This window comes from Mirounga leonina, unplaced genomic scaffold, assembly GCF_011800145.1.
Source record: "Mirounga leonina isolate KUSES-001 unplaced genomic scaffold, KU_Mleo_1.0 Mir_353, whole genome shotgun sequence".
Lineage (NCBI taxonomy): Eukaryota > Metazoa > Chordata > Mammalia > Carnivora > Phocidae > Mirounga > Mirounga leonina.
The window spans coordinates 1,160,438-1,175,282 of record NW_023270699.1 but is presented as its reverse complement, the minus strand read 5'-3'; the positions used below and the strand labels follow the sequence as shown (position 1 = coordinate 1,175,282).

The following is a 14,845-nucleotide window of genomic DNA, read 5'->3' as shown; positions in this document are numbered from 1 at the left end:
CCCGCCGCCGGGGACCGTCCCTGTGTGAGGACAGCTGTCTCCAGGACGAAGCCCAGGAACGCCCAGCTCATGGGCGGCTGGGCCGCAGGGGCTGGTACCCGGGAGACCCTGGGTGGGGACCAAGAGCGGGCGAGGCCAGGTGTGAGCCACGGCAGCGGACCCTGCCCCTGTGCTCTGCCCCAGGGTCGCCCCGGGATGAACGGATTGAAGGGGGAGAAAGGGGAGCCGGGACACAGCAGCATTGGCTTTGGCATGAGAGTGAGTATCCCCCAAGGGGCGGATGGCAAGGCTGGGACACCAGGGGTGCAGGGGGGGGTCCCTGCATTGTGACCACGCTGACACGAGGACCCCACACCCGTGCACACACCAGCCCAAGCCGCCGCCGGGACCGAGACCCCGCGTGGCCCTCTCGGAAGGGCATGGCCGCTTCCAGACGTGCCCTCCCTGCCCATGGTGGTGTCCCTTCCCTCAGCACCATGGCCTGAGCCTCAGCACCTCTGCCGGCTTGCGGGCAGGGGTTTACTTTGCTAGCTCGGGCATTTTTCATTTTTCATCGTGTCTCTGAGAGGGTGCCGTGCGGACACAGGACCTGCTGGCAACCCCGTGGCCGGGCACTGTGCCAACCACCTGCCACACTTGGTGACTTTGCTTCTGGAGGCCCGGCCGCCGGGCGGATGCCCCTCCCGGAGCCACGAGTGGGGGCACGGGCGGGGCATGGGGGGCCTGAGGCCAGCGGCTCAGGCAATCCCCACCTTTCTGGTTTTGCCATCACCATGGCCTCCTTCCTCCCATGGCCTAAACGTGGCTGCCGCCTCGTGAAGAACCAAGAAGTAGAGGCCACGTCCCGTGGAGTTCTGAAGTAGCGAGAGATCGCTAGGTCAGGGTCTTGGAGAAGGAGGATGGGCTCTTGGATTCTTTTTGCCCTGGTGGACATGACATCCTGCTGGCGCCCACGTGGCTCACGGCATCTCCCGGGACAGGGCTCCGCCTCCGGTGGCTCCTTTCGGGGCCTGAGCAGCCGGCTCCGCGCTGCGTCCCATTCCCTGGCCTCAGTGGGGGCACGGCGCGGGGGCGACCGCAGGGCAGTCGGGGATTGGTGCACCACCTTTCCCTGGTCTCCCTCCTGACGCACGTGGTCCAGGACGCAGGTCACTTCCAGAAGAAGCCCTTCTCACTCTGCCCGGGTCGGCGCTCTGCTCCTTTTCTGTGAATTAGTAAAGGAAAGTCCACGCACAAGCCCAGCGGGCTGGCGTCAGCCTCCTGGGGCTGTCCCTTTAACCTGGAGACACACAGGCTTCGCCCCAGCATCCAGGGCCATGTCCAGTCCTATCACCCTGTCCACGTCTCCCAAGGGACATCCTGAAAGGGGCAGCTCTGTGCTCAGGGACCCCACGACCACAGAGTAAACGGATGCTTCCGGATTCTATGCTTTCCATGAGTTCAGTTTTCTGATTCTACTGAGACTTTTAGAAATGCTCCTGCCCATATCTGCTGCCCTGGTCACGTCCATGGCCTGACTTGAACGTGACTGACAGAGCTTGCTATCCTCCCCATGCAGGGTCCACCCGGTCCCCCAGGGCCTCCGGGGCCCCCAGGCCCTCCTGGGACTCCCATCTATGACAGCAACGTAAGTCCTCCCACTTGCCAAATTCCCTCCCCACCCTCCTCCTCACAGGCCCTACCCAGCACCCACGCCCGGGGGTGGGGGGGCTCAACCCCCAAGGAGGGGCTGACCCCCAGGGAGGGGCTGACCTCTAGGGGCGGCTGACCCCCAGGAAGAGGCTGACCCCCAGGGAGGCAATTTCTGGCAGGGGGTTGGCTGGTTGGGACCCACGCCCACCTGCCTGGTAGGCCCACCTGGCAGGTATTCTGTTACAAAGCGGGCTCCTCCCTGGGGCAGTGAGGGCTGGATCTGGGAGTCTGAGGCTTTAGCCCCGGGGTCCTGGAGGGACGCACACCCCTGTCTTACGAGGTTCAGCCACATGAAGTGACCCAGAAGGGGCAGATCCCATCATGAGCAGGGCTCCTGACCCCAAAGCCCTGTTTCCTCTCCCTTCCCCTCTCTGCACCGCTGGGGGGGTATCCGTGTGGCCTCACAGAGGGGCTGGGCCTCTGGGCTCCGGGAGGCCTGCATGGGTCCTGGCTCCACTCGCAGAGCGTCTCCCTCACTGGCCAGCTTCTTTGCAGGCCTTTATGGAGTCTGGCCACCCTGGACCCCCAGGATTACCAGGTGAGGATGCCCGGGGCCTCGGGGAGGGATGCTGGAGCTCCCCTGAACCCTCTGCTCCCGGGCATCAGGAACTCTTGGCGCCCCGTGCGCACGGATCCAGATCGATCGCAGCCCCCTTGCCGGGCCTCGTGGGTCCTCCCAGTGCGGCCTTCCAGGCAGCTGGTACTCAGCAGCGGACCCGCCCACAATTTAGATCTGGCTCCCCGGCCCCGCCCCCCGCTCTGGCAGCTCGTGCACCTGCGGGAGTGACGCGGTCCCTGGGGCAGCCTCCCGAGCACTTTTGCTCGGCGCCCTGAGGGTCCCCGAATCTGTGTGATACCCCTCCCCCGTCCGGGGGCCGCGCACGCGGCGGTCAGCAGGGTCCGGGTGGGCCGGGCGGGAGGGCTTTGTTCACACGCCATGACGGGCGCTGGCGTTTCTGTCCCTCCAGGGCTCCAGGGGCCTTCTGGACCCAAGGGTGACAAAGGAGATGTGGGCCCTCCAGGACCACCAGGTGAGGGCGCTCTGGGCGGCCCTGGGCTGGGGGGGTCCTCAACACTGTTGCGTCTGTGGTGACCTGGCTGCCCTCCTGAAGGAAGGAGGCCCCTCCCAGGCTCGTGGGGCCCGGACAGGACCTGTGGCGCTGGGTATGGGCTTGAGACACCTGGGTGGCCCCGCAAGCCTCAGGCCCAGGGCTTCAAGGACAAGTGTCCCGGGCAGCAGGGCTGAGGGGTAGGGCTGGGCCCAGTGTGCTGGGGGTCTCGGGACGACCCTCCCTTCCCACAGGCTGTGCAGGAGCCCTGATCAGCCAGCTTGCCCTGGGGTGGGGGGGGGGGGGCGGTGGTGAACTCCTAGCCTTCAGAAGTGCCCTTGGATGGTGAGAGTGCCCTTGGATGGTGAGAGTGCCCTTAGATGGTGAGAGTGCCCTTGGATGGTGAGAATCCCCTGCTGAATTCCTCCACTGCTGAATGAAATACAAGAAAACAGCAGTCTGAATGGCGGGGAGCTAGCAGGTCAGAAGCCCGGAGAGCTGGGGCCCCCAGCCCCAGGCAGTGCCAGCTAAAGGGTGGCCAACCAGGACCTCCATGGAGGGGGCTACAGCCCAGGGCGAGGGCGGGTCAGAGACGAAACCCCGGGTCTCCTCTAAGGGCTGCTCGAGCTCTTGGAGCGCCTAGGACTTAATGAGGCTGAGCAGGTGAACAAAACGGCCAGAACACAAGACGGAGAGCACATGGCGGGCAAGCCAGGCCCACAGGAGACCCAGCTAAGGTGGAGACAAGTGACAAAGTGCTCCAGTAAGGGGGAGGTGAGGGCGTCCGCAGGGAACTGGGAGCTGTGGAAAGAATCAGTTCCGTTCTGGAACGGAGAGCTGGACCCGAAGAGTCTGCGTGAGTCTAGGTAGATGAGACGGGGAAGAGAGCGAGGGGAGGTCCGCACGGAGCAGGCGGGCCAGGGCTGGGGCGGGGGACACCGGCAGGAGAGCATCTGAAGGAGTCACGGCCAAGGGTTTTCCAAGACTGCGGAGAGGCTCAAGGGGCCCTTCGCACGACTGATCAAGACCGGACTCCTCTACTGGGAAGAGAGACACCAGAAAAGAGGCTTCAGGATGGGGAAAGACCGGGGCTGCTAACCTGCGAGTCTGCGTCCATGGAGATGTGCTTTGGGACGTCCGAGGACCAGCCCTGATGGGACGGAGGGGGCCCTTCGGGAGAAGGTGATGCTGCTGGTATGCATCCTGGGGCCGCTCCGAAGCGGGTAGCCTTCATTTGCGTCCGGCTTCACGTCAGGATGCACCGTGCAGCGCAGGGATGAGCCAAGAACAGAATAGGAACGCGCAACTGAAGCTAACATGCAGGAAGAAGGCCACGGGGACCCCTGCACCCCGGAAAAGGCAGAACGGAGAGAGATGGAACACAGAGCAGACGGCACACATTTAAAGCGGGCAGGAGAAGAGTTGGTTTGACGTGAGATTTGTCAGTCAGTGCATCAAACGTGAGTACCCTGCACACTCCAGTCGCAAGATGAACACTGTCAGTCAGATGAAGACAAAACCACATGCTGCTTACAAGAGACACTCTGCAAACGTGAGGATACACACACTGAACGCGGAAGGAGGGGGAAGGCACTCTACTGGGAAGGGAGCTGGGGAAGGCGAACTAGGCCTGCGCGTGCCCCTGCGTGCATCTGAGTGCACCTGTGAGCACGCCTGTGTGCATGGGTGTACAAATGCACTGTGTGTGTGTGTGCGCATGTGAGAGAGGCCACACAATTCTATGTTAAGGCAGGAAACATTGCCAGAAATTCTAAAAAACTGTTTATAAGGATAAAGGGGTAAGCCCACCAGGAAAATGCAGCAATTCCAGATTTCCATGCACCTACAGCACGGCTTCACGAGGTAAAGAGCAGCAGTGGGCAGGACTGAAGGAAAAGGGCAGTCATCGTGGGGGTGTGGCCGGCTCTCAGCCAGTGATGGGACCAGCGCACGAAGGAACAGCTCAGCCGGGAGATGGGGGAGCTGACGGCAGGTGACCGCTGGGTGACCGCCTGGACCTCTGGCGCCCGGTCTGCCCCACGCGGGCCCACGTGAGGCAGACGGCGAGCAGGACGTCAGCGTCAGAGCCGTGCCTGGAAAGCGAACACAGAGCAGCCCCACGTACGGAGAAGCCACGCGGGAGCAGAAAACACTTGGGCGGAAGGTGGTGAGGGGCTCCCCGCCCTCCGTCCGCGGCCGCCGCGGCCCCAGGGCAGCAGGACCCCAGCGCGGGGCTCCCACCAGGCAGGGGCTCCCCCAGCCCCAGGCCCCGGGGTTCCCCCAGCGCCGGTGTGTTAACTGCTCCGGAGGTCACAGCCTCACTGGGCACACGTTTCCAAGCGCCCAGCTCAAGAAGTCCGAGAACAAAAGCGAACTTACCTTGAAGAAAAGAGATGAGAAGAAATGGTACCGATGGGAAGTGAACGAGCCGTACAGATGGCGCTTTGAAGAGAGACCCGTGATCCTGGCGCGCCCCCTGCCGGACTGAGAGCGGAAGGAGCCCCGCGGGCCGCCTTGCTGGGGGCCGCCCTCGCTGGGGGCCCGCGGGCCGGGGGCGTCTGACCCCCTGGCCCCAGCCGCCACAGGGGCCCCAGCCCGGCGGGAGGTGCGGGAGGGAAATACTGCCATGTATTTTTGGAAAGAAGTAATAAAACTGCCATTTTTACAGACAGCACGAGTTTGAACATCAACCACCCAAAAGGACATACAGATAAACCATTAGAATGAGTCAGTTTACTGACGGCGGGAGGGCAGTTTACAAAAATCAACGACCTGTCATAAACAAAAAGAAATTCTAAAAAGGTGCCATTTAGAGAAGGAAGGGGATCAGACCTGTGGCTCCTGGAGGCGGGCGGGGGTTCTGGGAACCTGGGCCGAGCCACCAGGGATCTACCCAGAAACAAAGAAATTCTAGAAATCGAGGAAGGAAGACGAAGGTGGGGGCAGGGTGCTGCCAAGGGGCTCACTGAGGGCCCCCCTCCCCCCCCGCTGCTTCTCTCCTGCAGGGCAGTTCCCATTCGACCTCCTCCAGCTGGGGACTGAAATGAAGGTGGGTGACACCCACGTCCCCGACACCCGCCCCACCCTGACTCGGTTTCTCCAGGGCTCGGGCAATATAGGAAAGTGGGGAGCTGAGCCCTGTCCCACCGGGCCTGCCAGACCTGGGCTCCAGAAGCTTCCGCTGCCTCACCCTGCCCACCCAGGGCTCCTGGGGGTCAGCCCACCCCCCCACGCCAGTGACAGGAGCCGGGCTGCCTCAGACCAGTGTTTCCATCCACAGGGGGAGAAGGGTGACCGAGGGGACACCGGGCAGAAGGGTGAACGGGGTGAGCCCGGGGGTGGCGGATTCTTCGGCTCAAGTGTGCCCGGCCCCCCCGGCCCGCCAGGCTACCCTGGGATTCCGGTAAGTCTGGGCTCCCCAGGCCTGCACCAGAGCTCATGGCCCCAGGGTCCCAGGTTGGGGCGGGGGCAGGTGCAGCCCGGCCGTGGACACCCGCAAGCCCCCGGGCTGTGCCTCCGAGCTCTCCCCTCCAGTTCTCGCCCCCACTCTCGGGGTGGGGGGCACGTGGCCTGGGGGCGCCTCCAGCCGGCCGGGGGAACACAAGACACGAGGAGCCCACACCCACCTTCACGCCCGCTCTCCTGCTGGTGCTGTTCTTTCCTCAAGGAGACCGTCTGCCCTGAAAGATTCCAGGGAGCCCAGGCCCCAGCTTCTGCCTTGGGGACGGAGGGGGAAGGAGGGCTCTAGGGGGGCTGCACCGCTGTCCACGTTCTGGGACGCCGTCCCAGTGAAGGGTGCACGGTGTTGGAGACCAGGTTTCCCAGGCCGTATGGCGTGGGGAGGGAGGCGGCGGGGAGGGAGGCGAGGGCGCTCCGAGCTGCTCCCTGCAGGGCCTTGGCCGATGCAGCCTGGGTCCTCAGGCTTTCCTGCCCCCTGTTTTGTTGACCCCCACTAGGGTCCCAAGGGAGAGAGCATTCGGGGCCAGCCTGGCCCACCTGGACCTCAGGGACCCCCTGGCATCGGCCATGAGGGGCGTCAGGGACCTCCTGGGCCCCCTGGACCCCCTGGTCCCCCAGGGCCCCCTTCCTTTCCTGGCCCTTACAGGCAAAGTAAGTCGGGTGGGGGGTGGGGGGCCTGGGCTCCCGCTGGTCCAGCCAGGACATGCGTCCCCATCTCTGGTTTCTCTCCTGTAGCCATCAGTGTTCCCGGCCCCCCAGGCCCACCTGGGCCCCCTGGGCCCCCTGGAACCATGGGCACCTCCTCTGGGGTAAGAGTGCCCCCTTCGCCTGACCGGTCAGGTGCTCTCTGCCCTGGCCTGGCCGGCCACCCTTCCCCTTGAAGACTGTGGGCGGGCTTTCAGAGAAGCCCAGCGCTGGGCCCGGCTTTGCCCCTGGGGCAAATGCACAGCAGCCTTGAGATGTGGTTCCCAAAGCATGAGTGGGGAGCCTGGGGGCGGCTGGGGGACTCAGGTGGGCAGGGGAGGACAAGGGAGGACGGCCAGTAGGAAGGACCCCCAGCAGTGCTCACAGAGAGCCTGGGGACTTGGCGTCCAGCCCTCCCCGCGGGTGGCCTCCCCGCGGCGCCACAGAGCATTCTCAGGGGCCAGTGTGATGGAGAAAGGCACCCACTCAAGCCTGCAAGACGGTCCCTCATCAGAGGGCGTCCGCCTCCCCACCCCCGCCAGCCCAGATGCTCCCTGTGTGTGATGGGGACCCACTAGGTCGGTCTTCTAGCAGGTGAGGATCTGGGCCACGTACCAGACCATGCTGGACAAAGTGCCGGAGGTGCCGGAGGGCTGGCTCATCTTCGTGGCTGAGAGGGAGGAGCTGTATGTCCGGGTCCGCAACGGGCTCCGGAAGGTCCTGGTGAGTTCCCTGCACACGGAAGGAGCCAGAGAGCTTCCCCAGCTCGCTTGCGTGCGGTAGGGTTCAGGCGAGCACGTGTGAGGGAGGGGGCCCCGCACCCCGACACCCAGGGCGGGCCTAAGCCGCGGTCTGTCGGAGGGGCGGACGCCTCAGGGGTGAGTGATGGACGGAGCTTCTCCTTACGTTTCTTTACTCTTAAATGAGTGGACTGATTTTTGGAGCTGTTTAGGGTTCACAGAGAAGTGACCCTCCACTTTTTTTTAGTTTTTATTTATTTGAGAGAGAGAGAGAGAGCATGAGCAGGGGTGGGGGGGCAGAGGGAGAAGCTGACTCCCTACTGAGCAGAGAGCCCGACTCTACTCGGGGCTCGATCCCAGGACCCTGGGACCATGACCTGAGCCGAAGGCAGATGCTTCTCCCACTTTGGAAAGTAAATGCACGTAAGGTGTTGTGTGTCATGGACGCGGCCACGCCGGCTTCCACCGGGGAGGGACCAGTGCCGGGCATCAGGGGTCGCCGGGGTAACCCCTGCGTTTTCTTCCAGCTGGAGGCACGGACGCCGCTCCCACGCGGGACGGTAAGGAGCCATCTTACTCGCCACAGCTCCAGGGTCCTGGGGCGCGGGGGGTGGGACGGGGTGCGCACACCACGAGGCTGCCTCCCTTCGGGCCTCACCCACCACCCTCCAAGAGTGCCAGGCACAGAGATGGGCCCCTGGGGGGGTGGGGGGATGGGAGGGCCCAAAATATTTGGGTTTCCCACCGCTGTGGCTCTTGGGAGTGTAAAGGCCCAGGACCGAGGCTGCATTAGGGGGTGTGCGTCCCAGGTTCCGCGGGTCTGTCGGCTCATGGAGCCCAGCAGGTCCGCTCTCCCATACATTCATTCATTCATTCATTCTCTCAGCACGGTCTCAGGCCCTCCCATATGGCAGGCACTGTTTCAGTCAGGGACACGCAAGGCCCTGCCCCGTGGAGGTCCCGGGCGGGGGACAGGTGGTAGAGATGGCGGATAACAGGCGGTATGCTTTATTATGGATTATTAACCATGGGCTCCTAGAGACAGGGCACAGGGATCCAGGCAGAGGCAAAGCACACGGTGTGTCAGAAGGCCTTCAGTGCTGTTGGGAACTGGATGGGGTGCCGGTCGCCTCTCTGAGGTGGGGTGGAGCAAGGGCCTATGGAGCGGCAACCTTGGGGGACTGTGCAGAGGTGGGGGGGCTGGAAGGGCTCCTGCCGTAACTCTCCGGGGCACCCCAGGGCCCTTGGATGCACCCTCCAGCTCCCCAACCCCAGGCCAGCCCTCTCCGGCCGCAGAGCACACCCCGGGGGTGCCGGACAGGCAGCCAGCAATCAGCCCATCCGTGCAGGAGAGCAGGGCCCCTGCCACAGTCTGCCTCCCCGTCTGCAGGACAACGAGGTGGCCGCCTTGCAGCCCCCCGTGGGCAACCCGTACCCCCGGCGGGAGCTCACCCACTCCACGGCGCGGCCCTGGCGGGCAGATGACATCCTGGCCAACCCCCCACGTCTGCTGGACCCCCAGCCCTACCCTGGAGCCCCACAGCACGGCTCCTACCTGCACTTCCAGCCGGCTCGCCCCACTGGCAGGCCCACCCACACCCACACCCACCAGGACTACCACCCTGTGGTGAGCGACCCCCCCACGTGGACTCCCCGGCCCCTCAGCTCACAAGGACTCCCAGGGCTGCCGGGGACAGTTCTCTGGGCCTGGGGCTTGCCCTCCGGTTGTCTCTGGAAGAGCCAACAGGGACTTGCCGGAAGCTGGGCAGGGCTGGTGGCCCGAGGGTGGCTGCTCTGGACCCCGGGGTCCCCAGCACGGTGCACACTCAGCCCAGGGGGGGGGCACGGGCGCCCCGTGGGGGCTGGCGGCTGATCCCGCGGCTCTCCCCCACAGCTGCACCTGGTGGCACTGAACAGCCCCCAGCCGGGCGGCATGCGAGGCATCCGCGGGGCGGACTTCCAGTGCTTCCAGCAGGCCCGCGCCGTGGGGCTGGCCGGCACCTTCCGCGCCTTCCTGTCCTCTCGGCTGCAGGACCTCTACAGCATCGTGCGCCGGGCCGACCGCACAAGCGTGCCCATCGTTAACCTCAGGGTGGGTGTGGCTGCTCCGGGGCGCGGGCGGGCCCCCCACACGGCCCCCAGCCCCTGCAGCCGCCTGCCAGGGGTCCCGTGCGTCACAGGGGGCGTCTTGGGGTTCAGGCCGCAGGGCCAGGCCCTCACGTGCAGCCACCTCGGAGCTCGGGTTCGGAAACGTCGATGGGGGGCTGAGTGGCCTACGCGCCTCCTGACCACCATTGTGCGCTCCTCGGGGCCAGACCGGATCTGGGACTGGGAAGGGGGCCCTGCGAGCTGGCCCACCTCTGGCAGGACATCTCCAGGGAGGGAATAAGCCCCACTGCACTTCCCTCCCCAGGACGAGGTGCTGTTTCCCAGCTGGGAGGCCTTATTCTCGGGCTCCGAGGGCCAGCTGAAGCCCGGGGCCCGCATCTTCTCTTTCGACGGCAGAGATGTCCTGCAGCACCCCGCCTGGTAGGCTCCCCAGGCTGTGCCCCCCAAAGCAGATGGGCAGGGGAGGTGGAGCCCCCAGGGACCAAGGACCCCGACTCCCCGCCCTCCCCCTGGCCCCACATCCAGCCGCCATGATGGGCCTTCGGAAAACACCCCGTTTTCCCTGAGCGGCAGGCCCTGGTCCGGGACTGATGGCCTCCGCGTCTCGCAGGCCCCAGAAGAGCGTGTGGCACGGCTCAGACCCCAGTGGGCGCCGGCTGACAGACAGCTACTGCGAGACGTGGCGGACGGAGGCTGCGGCAGCCACGGGCCAGGCGTCCTCGCTGCTGGCCGGCCGGCTGCTGGCGCAGAAAGCCGCGAGCTGCCACAACGCCTTCATTGTGCTCTGCATCGAGAACAGCTTCATGACCTCCTTCTCCAAGTAGGGGTCTGCCGGCTCAGACGGACAAGCGGACATGGGGCCGGAGGGGAGGCCAGGAGAGTGGAGAAGCCGCTGTGCCGGAGCTTCTGCCCACCCCCCAGGGTGGGGACCCGGCCGGACACTTTCCTGTATGGTTCACGGTTAATGTACCCCTCAAGAAATAAAAGGAAGCCAAAGAGTGTATTTTTTAAAAAGTTTAAAACAAAGCCTGGTGCCAGGACACTCCCGCGCCCCTCCCCTCCTCACACGGGGCCCTGTCCCCTTCCCTCTTGGCCCCAGTCAGACCAGGGGCTAGACCCCGGCCACAGCAAGGGAACTCACTCTCCCAGGGGGTGGGGGCGCCCCTGCGCCCCTCCGTGGCCCCCACAGGTGCTGCCTTGGCTTCCTGCGGGCCTCCCTTCCTCTGGACCCGGCCCAGGGGCTGCACAAGCAGTAACAGCCTTCCTTCCCCAGCTGTGAGCTGTTGGGGCGGCTCAGGCCAGGGGCGCAGGGCGGGGCCACCTCTCCTCGGCCACCCCCAGGTCAGGGCAGTTCCCCAAATCAGTGCGTCCTCCCACCGCAGACCACAGGGCCCCCCAGGCTCTGGCCCTTGCCCCAATACCACCATGGGCTGGTGGCTCCCTCCGCAGCCCTGCACATGGGGCCCACCTTCAGCTCTCTGGCCCACACCGGCTTCCCAAGGGACCCATGAGCTCACACCCAGCGTGGAGCTCGGCCCACCCAGCGCCTTTGGGGAGTTTTTCTTAAGTAATCTCTACCCCCAAGGTGGGGCTCACACTCATGACCCTGAGATCAAGAGCTCTAACAACTGAGCCAGCCAGACGCCCCTACGCTAGGAGTTTTGAGGGGCCCACAACCCAGGGATAGCAGCATCCCGTCCTGGGGCCCAGGCCCTGCCCAGTCTCCTTTTCTAACCGGGCTCATAGCTGCTCCCCATCCCTGGGTCCCTGGCCAGAACTCCCGCCTGCTGAGCCCAGGGCCAGGGTCCTGGTTCATCTTTGCAGGACACGGAGTTCAAACATCCAGAGGTGGGGCACCTGAGGGGCTCCGTCGGTGAAGCCCCTACCTTCGGCTCAGGTCATGATCTCGGGGTCCTGGGATCGAGTCCCACATCGTGTCGGGCTCCCTGCTCAGCGGGAGCCTGCTTCTCCCTCTGCCCCTCCCCCATACCCCCACCCCGCTCGTGCTCTCTAGTAAAATAAATAAAATCTTAAAAAAAAAAATCCAGAGGCAAATAGGATGGCCACACCTGCCCCAGCCAGGACTCCGCTCCCACGGGGCCTGCCTTGCCGAGCCCAAGAGGCGGCCACATGACGTGGAGGGCGCATGGAAGGGGACATTCTGAGGTGCACCTGAGCATCTGGGGGAGACGGCAGAGGTCCCTCCTCCATGGGTGGCCGTGCTGGAAGGGTGCCAGGCAAGCCCCCAAGCCGCCGCAGCTCTGCGGCCTGAGCGCTGGAAACCGCAAGAGTAACGTGGTTTCCAAACAAAACTGGCCCTTTACACGGATGCTGGGTGTGCAGGCAGGCCTCGTGATCATGAGACAGGTGCCCGGGAGCCTTCATCCCGGCCGGGGGCTCGTGCGGCGGGAGCACAGGTGGGCGTGAGCGGCCACACGCAGGCACAGACGGACGCTGCCGCGGCCCCAGACCGTTCTCCTCTCCGGAGTCTCCCTGGGGTGGCCAGCAGTGCCCATAGGCTCTCGCTCCCAGGCCGCGCAGGTGGTCTGCGCCCTGCACCCGCCTCTCCCCACAGCTGCGCAGCGCATGGAACCGGCTGTGAGGCCAGGCGGCTGGGCGGCCACTGACGGGAGGGTTCGCAGGGCAGGGCAGGGGAGTCCCAGGGCCGGGGCGCACAGCAGGGCCCTGCATCATGTGCTCAGGGGCCAGAGGTGACACTCACCCCCTCCACCCACCAAGTCCTGCTAGATCTCTGAGCTCGGATGGGGAACAGCGTTGCCCCCTCCTCAGCATCCACAGGGCGCCAGGGGTGAGTGTGTGTGGATGCCGGCCTCCCCGCACGGCGGCCTCCTCCATCCAGCAGCCCGGCCCCGGCCCGGCGTGTCCTTCAGACCGCTCCCTGCCAAGATGGCTCCGAGCAGCCCCCTTCCCTCCAGTCCCAGGGAGCGCGGGCGCTGCTCCAGACCCCAGGAGTTGTGGGAAGGGCTGTACTCAGCCCGAGGACCTGTGGGCTGGAGTGGGTCCCTGCCTGTCGGGGACAGGGGCTGGGGCAGGGACCCACTCCAGGCCCACACCCACAGGCCAGGCTAGTACAGGATCAGAAGCCCCTCCATGCCTGGGGCTTCTGGGTTAAGCCCCTTCAAGGAGAGCAGACGGTGCAGCTCGGAAGGGACACAACGGGCCCTCAGACCCTGAGGTGGTGCACTCGGGCAGGTCCGTCTGGGCTGGCACGAGAGTGGCCCCAGGCCACCCACAGTCACCGGTGAGGTAGGTCAGTGTTAACTCACTTCGGGAACAGGCAGGACAGTGCAGGGCCTGGGGAGAAGTGGGGCTCTGGGGGCCCCAGCGTCCCCGCATGCACCTGACAGAAGGGCCCACCATGGGCAGTGTCCAGCTTCTCCCACAGAAACAGGAGCCCATTAAGGTTTCTCGTGTAGGTCAATTTTTTTAAAAAAGAAAGAGCATTGTCTAAAGCAAGTACCTGGACAACTGAGCCACAGTCCGCACAAATCAGGGCTCCCAGCCTCGCACTGCGGGGGCCCGAGTCCCTATCCCAGTCACTGGTCCCCAGGGACAAGCAGGGCCTGCTTCCCAGGGTGGGGGGTGATGGTGGGGAGGCCTGGTGGGCATGTGAATCCCCACTGCCCACCACGTGTGGGCGGGGGACAGGGCCAGAGCGCCAAGCAGGGCGGAGGGGCACCGTCCTCGGGCCACTGCAGGACAAGCCAAGGCCCCTCCTGAGGCAGGCTGCCCCCGAGGTGCAGGTCACAGGGAGGTACCATGGAGGGTCCCCGCTGGTCACCACTGGCTCCACAATCTGAACCCTGTAACGTGGACGAGGCCGGAAACCTGGATCGCTGACACCAAGGGGCGGGCCACCTGTGGGGGCGTGGAGGGGGCATCTGTTCTGAGATGCCAAGGCCCCAGGACGTGGAGGATGCTGGCGGGAGGCCGCTGGTGTCCAAGGGTCAGGCTTTGGCCTCGGGCTGCTGGTTCTGCTCCTGGGGGGCCAGGGGCAGGGCCTCGGGCTGCAGGCTGCTGAGGCCGCCGTCCTGCTCGCTCAGCACCTGCATGGCCTTCTCCTCGGCAGGGCTCCTCAGCTCCGGGGGCGGGGGCGCGCGGTGGCTGGCCTGGAAGTGCTGCAGGACCACCAGCATGGCCCCCAAGAGGTAGACACCAAACAGCACCAGGAAGTACACGAAGTAGACAAGAAACTACAACAGAGAGGGGGCAGGGGCGGAGTTGGGAGGGGTGAGCCCGGCCGGCAGGGGAGGGGCAGGGGAGGGGCAGGGGAGCAGCGGGGCAGGGACTGTGGAGTCCTCCCTGGGTTTCCCTCCTCCTGCAGAGGCCGCGGGAACACTGCAGGGGTGGGGGTGGGCGCTCAGGGGTCAGGGGGCAGCCCAGGAGCAGCTCCCACAGGGGGCAAGACCACCCTCTGTCCCCCTGCAGGCCACAGCCGGCACCGCCCTGGGGGGCTCCCACCGCTTTCCCACAGAACCCTGGCAGGTTTCCTGTATGGTGTGGCCTCTGTGACCCACCCCAAGAGGCTCTGCTCACTCTGTTTTACAACAAACATGTGCTTCCCTTTGCGGGTCAAGTTCCCACGGCTGCTGGGGGCTCGAGGACATGTGTGTGTGCACAGCCCCGAGCACCACGCCGGTTCCTGCCCCAGGGACAGGTGCAGCTGCATCCGTCCCTCCTGATCCTCGCGACCGCGGGGCGGCGGTGCTGGGGGGTCTCCTGCATCTGCGGGCCAGACCAGGCGTGAGTCCTGCCCAAGACCACGGCGCTCTGCTCCCCGCAGGCCTCCCTCTGCTGCATCCAGCAAAGCCCCTCTTTACAAACAACACTGGGAACTGAACCCTCAAGGACTCTGCTTCCAGGGGGATGGAGCTGAGTTCCTCCCCCCACTACGGCTAGAACCCTGGACGCTACCCACAGAACTCACTTTAAGAAGGTAACTGAGAGAAGTGGAGGGCGGCACACCGGCCAGGACGCTGCAGGCCGAGAACACAGCAAGGTGTCCCCTGAGCTTTTTTAAATTTTGCCCCACCCTCACTCCCCAGACTCTAGCCAGACCCCACCCTCACTCCCCGGACTCTAGCCAGACCC

At 65.2% G+C, this 14,845-nt stretch overlaps 2 protein-coding genes across 4 annotated transcripts in view; one reads left to right on the top strand and one right to left on the bottom strand.

Annotated features, from left to right (window-relative positions):
* Positions 1 to 10,747, top strand: part of COL18A1 (collagen type XVIII alpha 1 chain) — a 50,983-nt gene extending 40,236 nt beyond the window's left edge. Inside the window, exons 28-41 of the mRNA XM_035030030.1 lie at positions 184 to 258; positions 1,559 to 1,627; positions 2,188 to 2,230; positions 2,661 to 2,723; positions 5,747 to 5,790; positions 6,022 to 6,144; positions 6,698 to 6,851; positions 6,936 to 7,009; positions 7,479 to 7,607; positions 8,152 to 8,184; positions 9,015 to 9,251; positions 9,519 to 9,716; positions 10,038 to 10,153; positions 10,344 to 10,747. Coding sequence (XP_034885921.1) covers positions 184 to 258; positions 1,559 to 1,627; positions 2,188 to 2,230; positions 2,661 to 2,723; positions 5,747 to 5,790; positions 6,022 to 6,144; positions 6,698 to 6,851; positions 6,936 to 7,009; positions 7,479 to 7,607; positions 8,152 to 8,184; positions 9,015 to 9,251; positions 9,519 to 9,716; positions 10,038 to 10,153; positions 10,344 to 10,557 — 1,572 coding nt within the window. The 3' untranslated portion in view covers positions 10,558 to 10,747. The remainder of the gene's footprint in view (positions 1 to 183; positions 259 to 1,558; positions 1,628 to 2,187; positions 2,231 to 2,660; positions 2,724 to 5,746; positions 5,791 to 6,021; positions 6,145 to 6,697; positions 6,852 to 6,935; positions 7,010 to 7,478; positions 7,608 to 8,151; positions 8,185 to 9,014; positions 9,252 to 9,518; positions 9,717 to 10,037; positions 10,154 to 10,343) is intronic.
* Positions 10,748 to 13,158: 2,411 nt separating this feature from the next.
* The window catches only part of SLC19A1 (solute carrier family 19 member 1), a 23,685-nt gene continuing 21,998 nt past the window's right edge, over positions 13,159 to 14,845 (bottom strand). For 2 of the 3 annotated variants that reach the window (XM_035030026.1, XM_035030025.1), the window contains exon 6: positions 13,159 to 13,947. In XM_035030026.1, the coding sequence (XP_034885917.1) occupies positions 13,702 to 13,947 (246 nt within the window). In that variant the 3' untranslated portion in view covers positions 13,159 to 13,701. Of the gene's footprint in view, positions 13,948 to 14,027; positions 14,480 to 14,845 lie in introns of those variants that run through there. The other variant, XM_035030028.1, reaches the window with a different exon arrangement.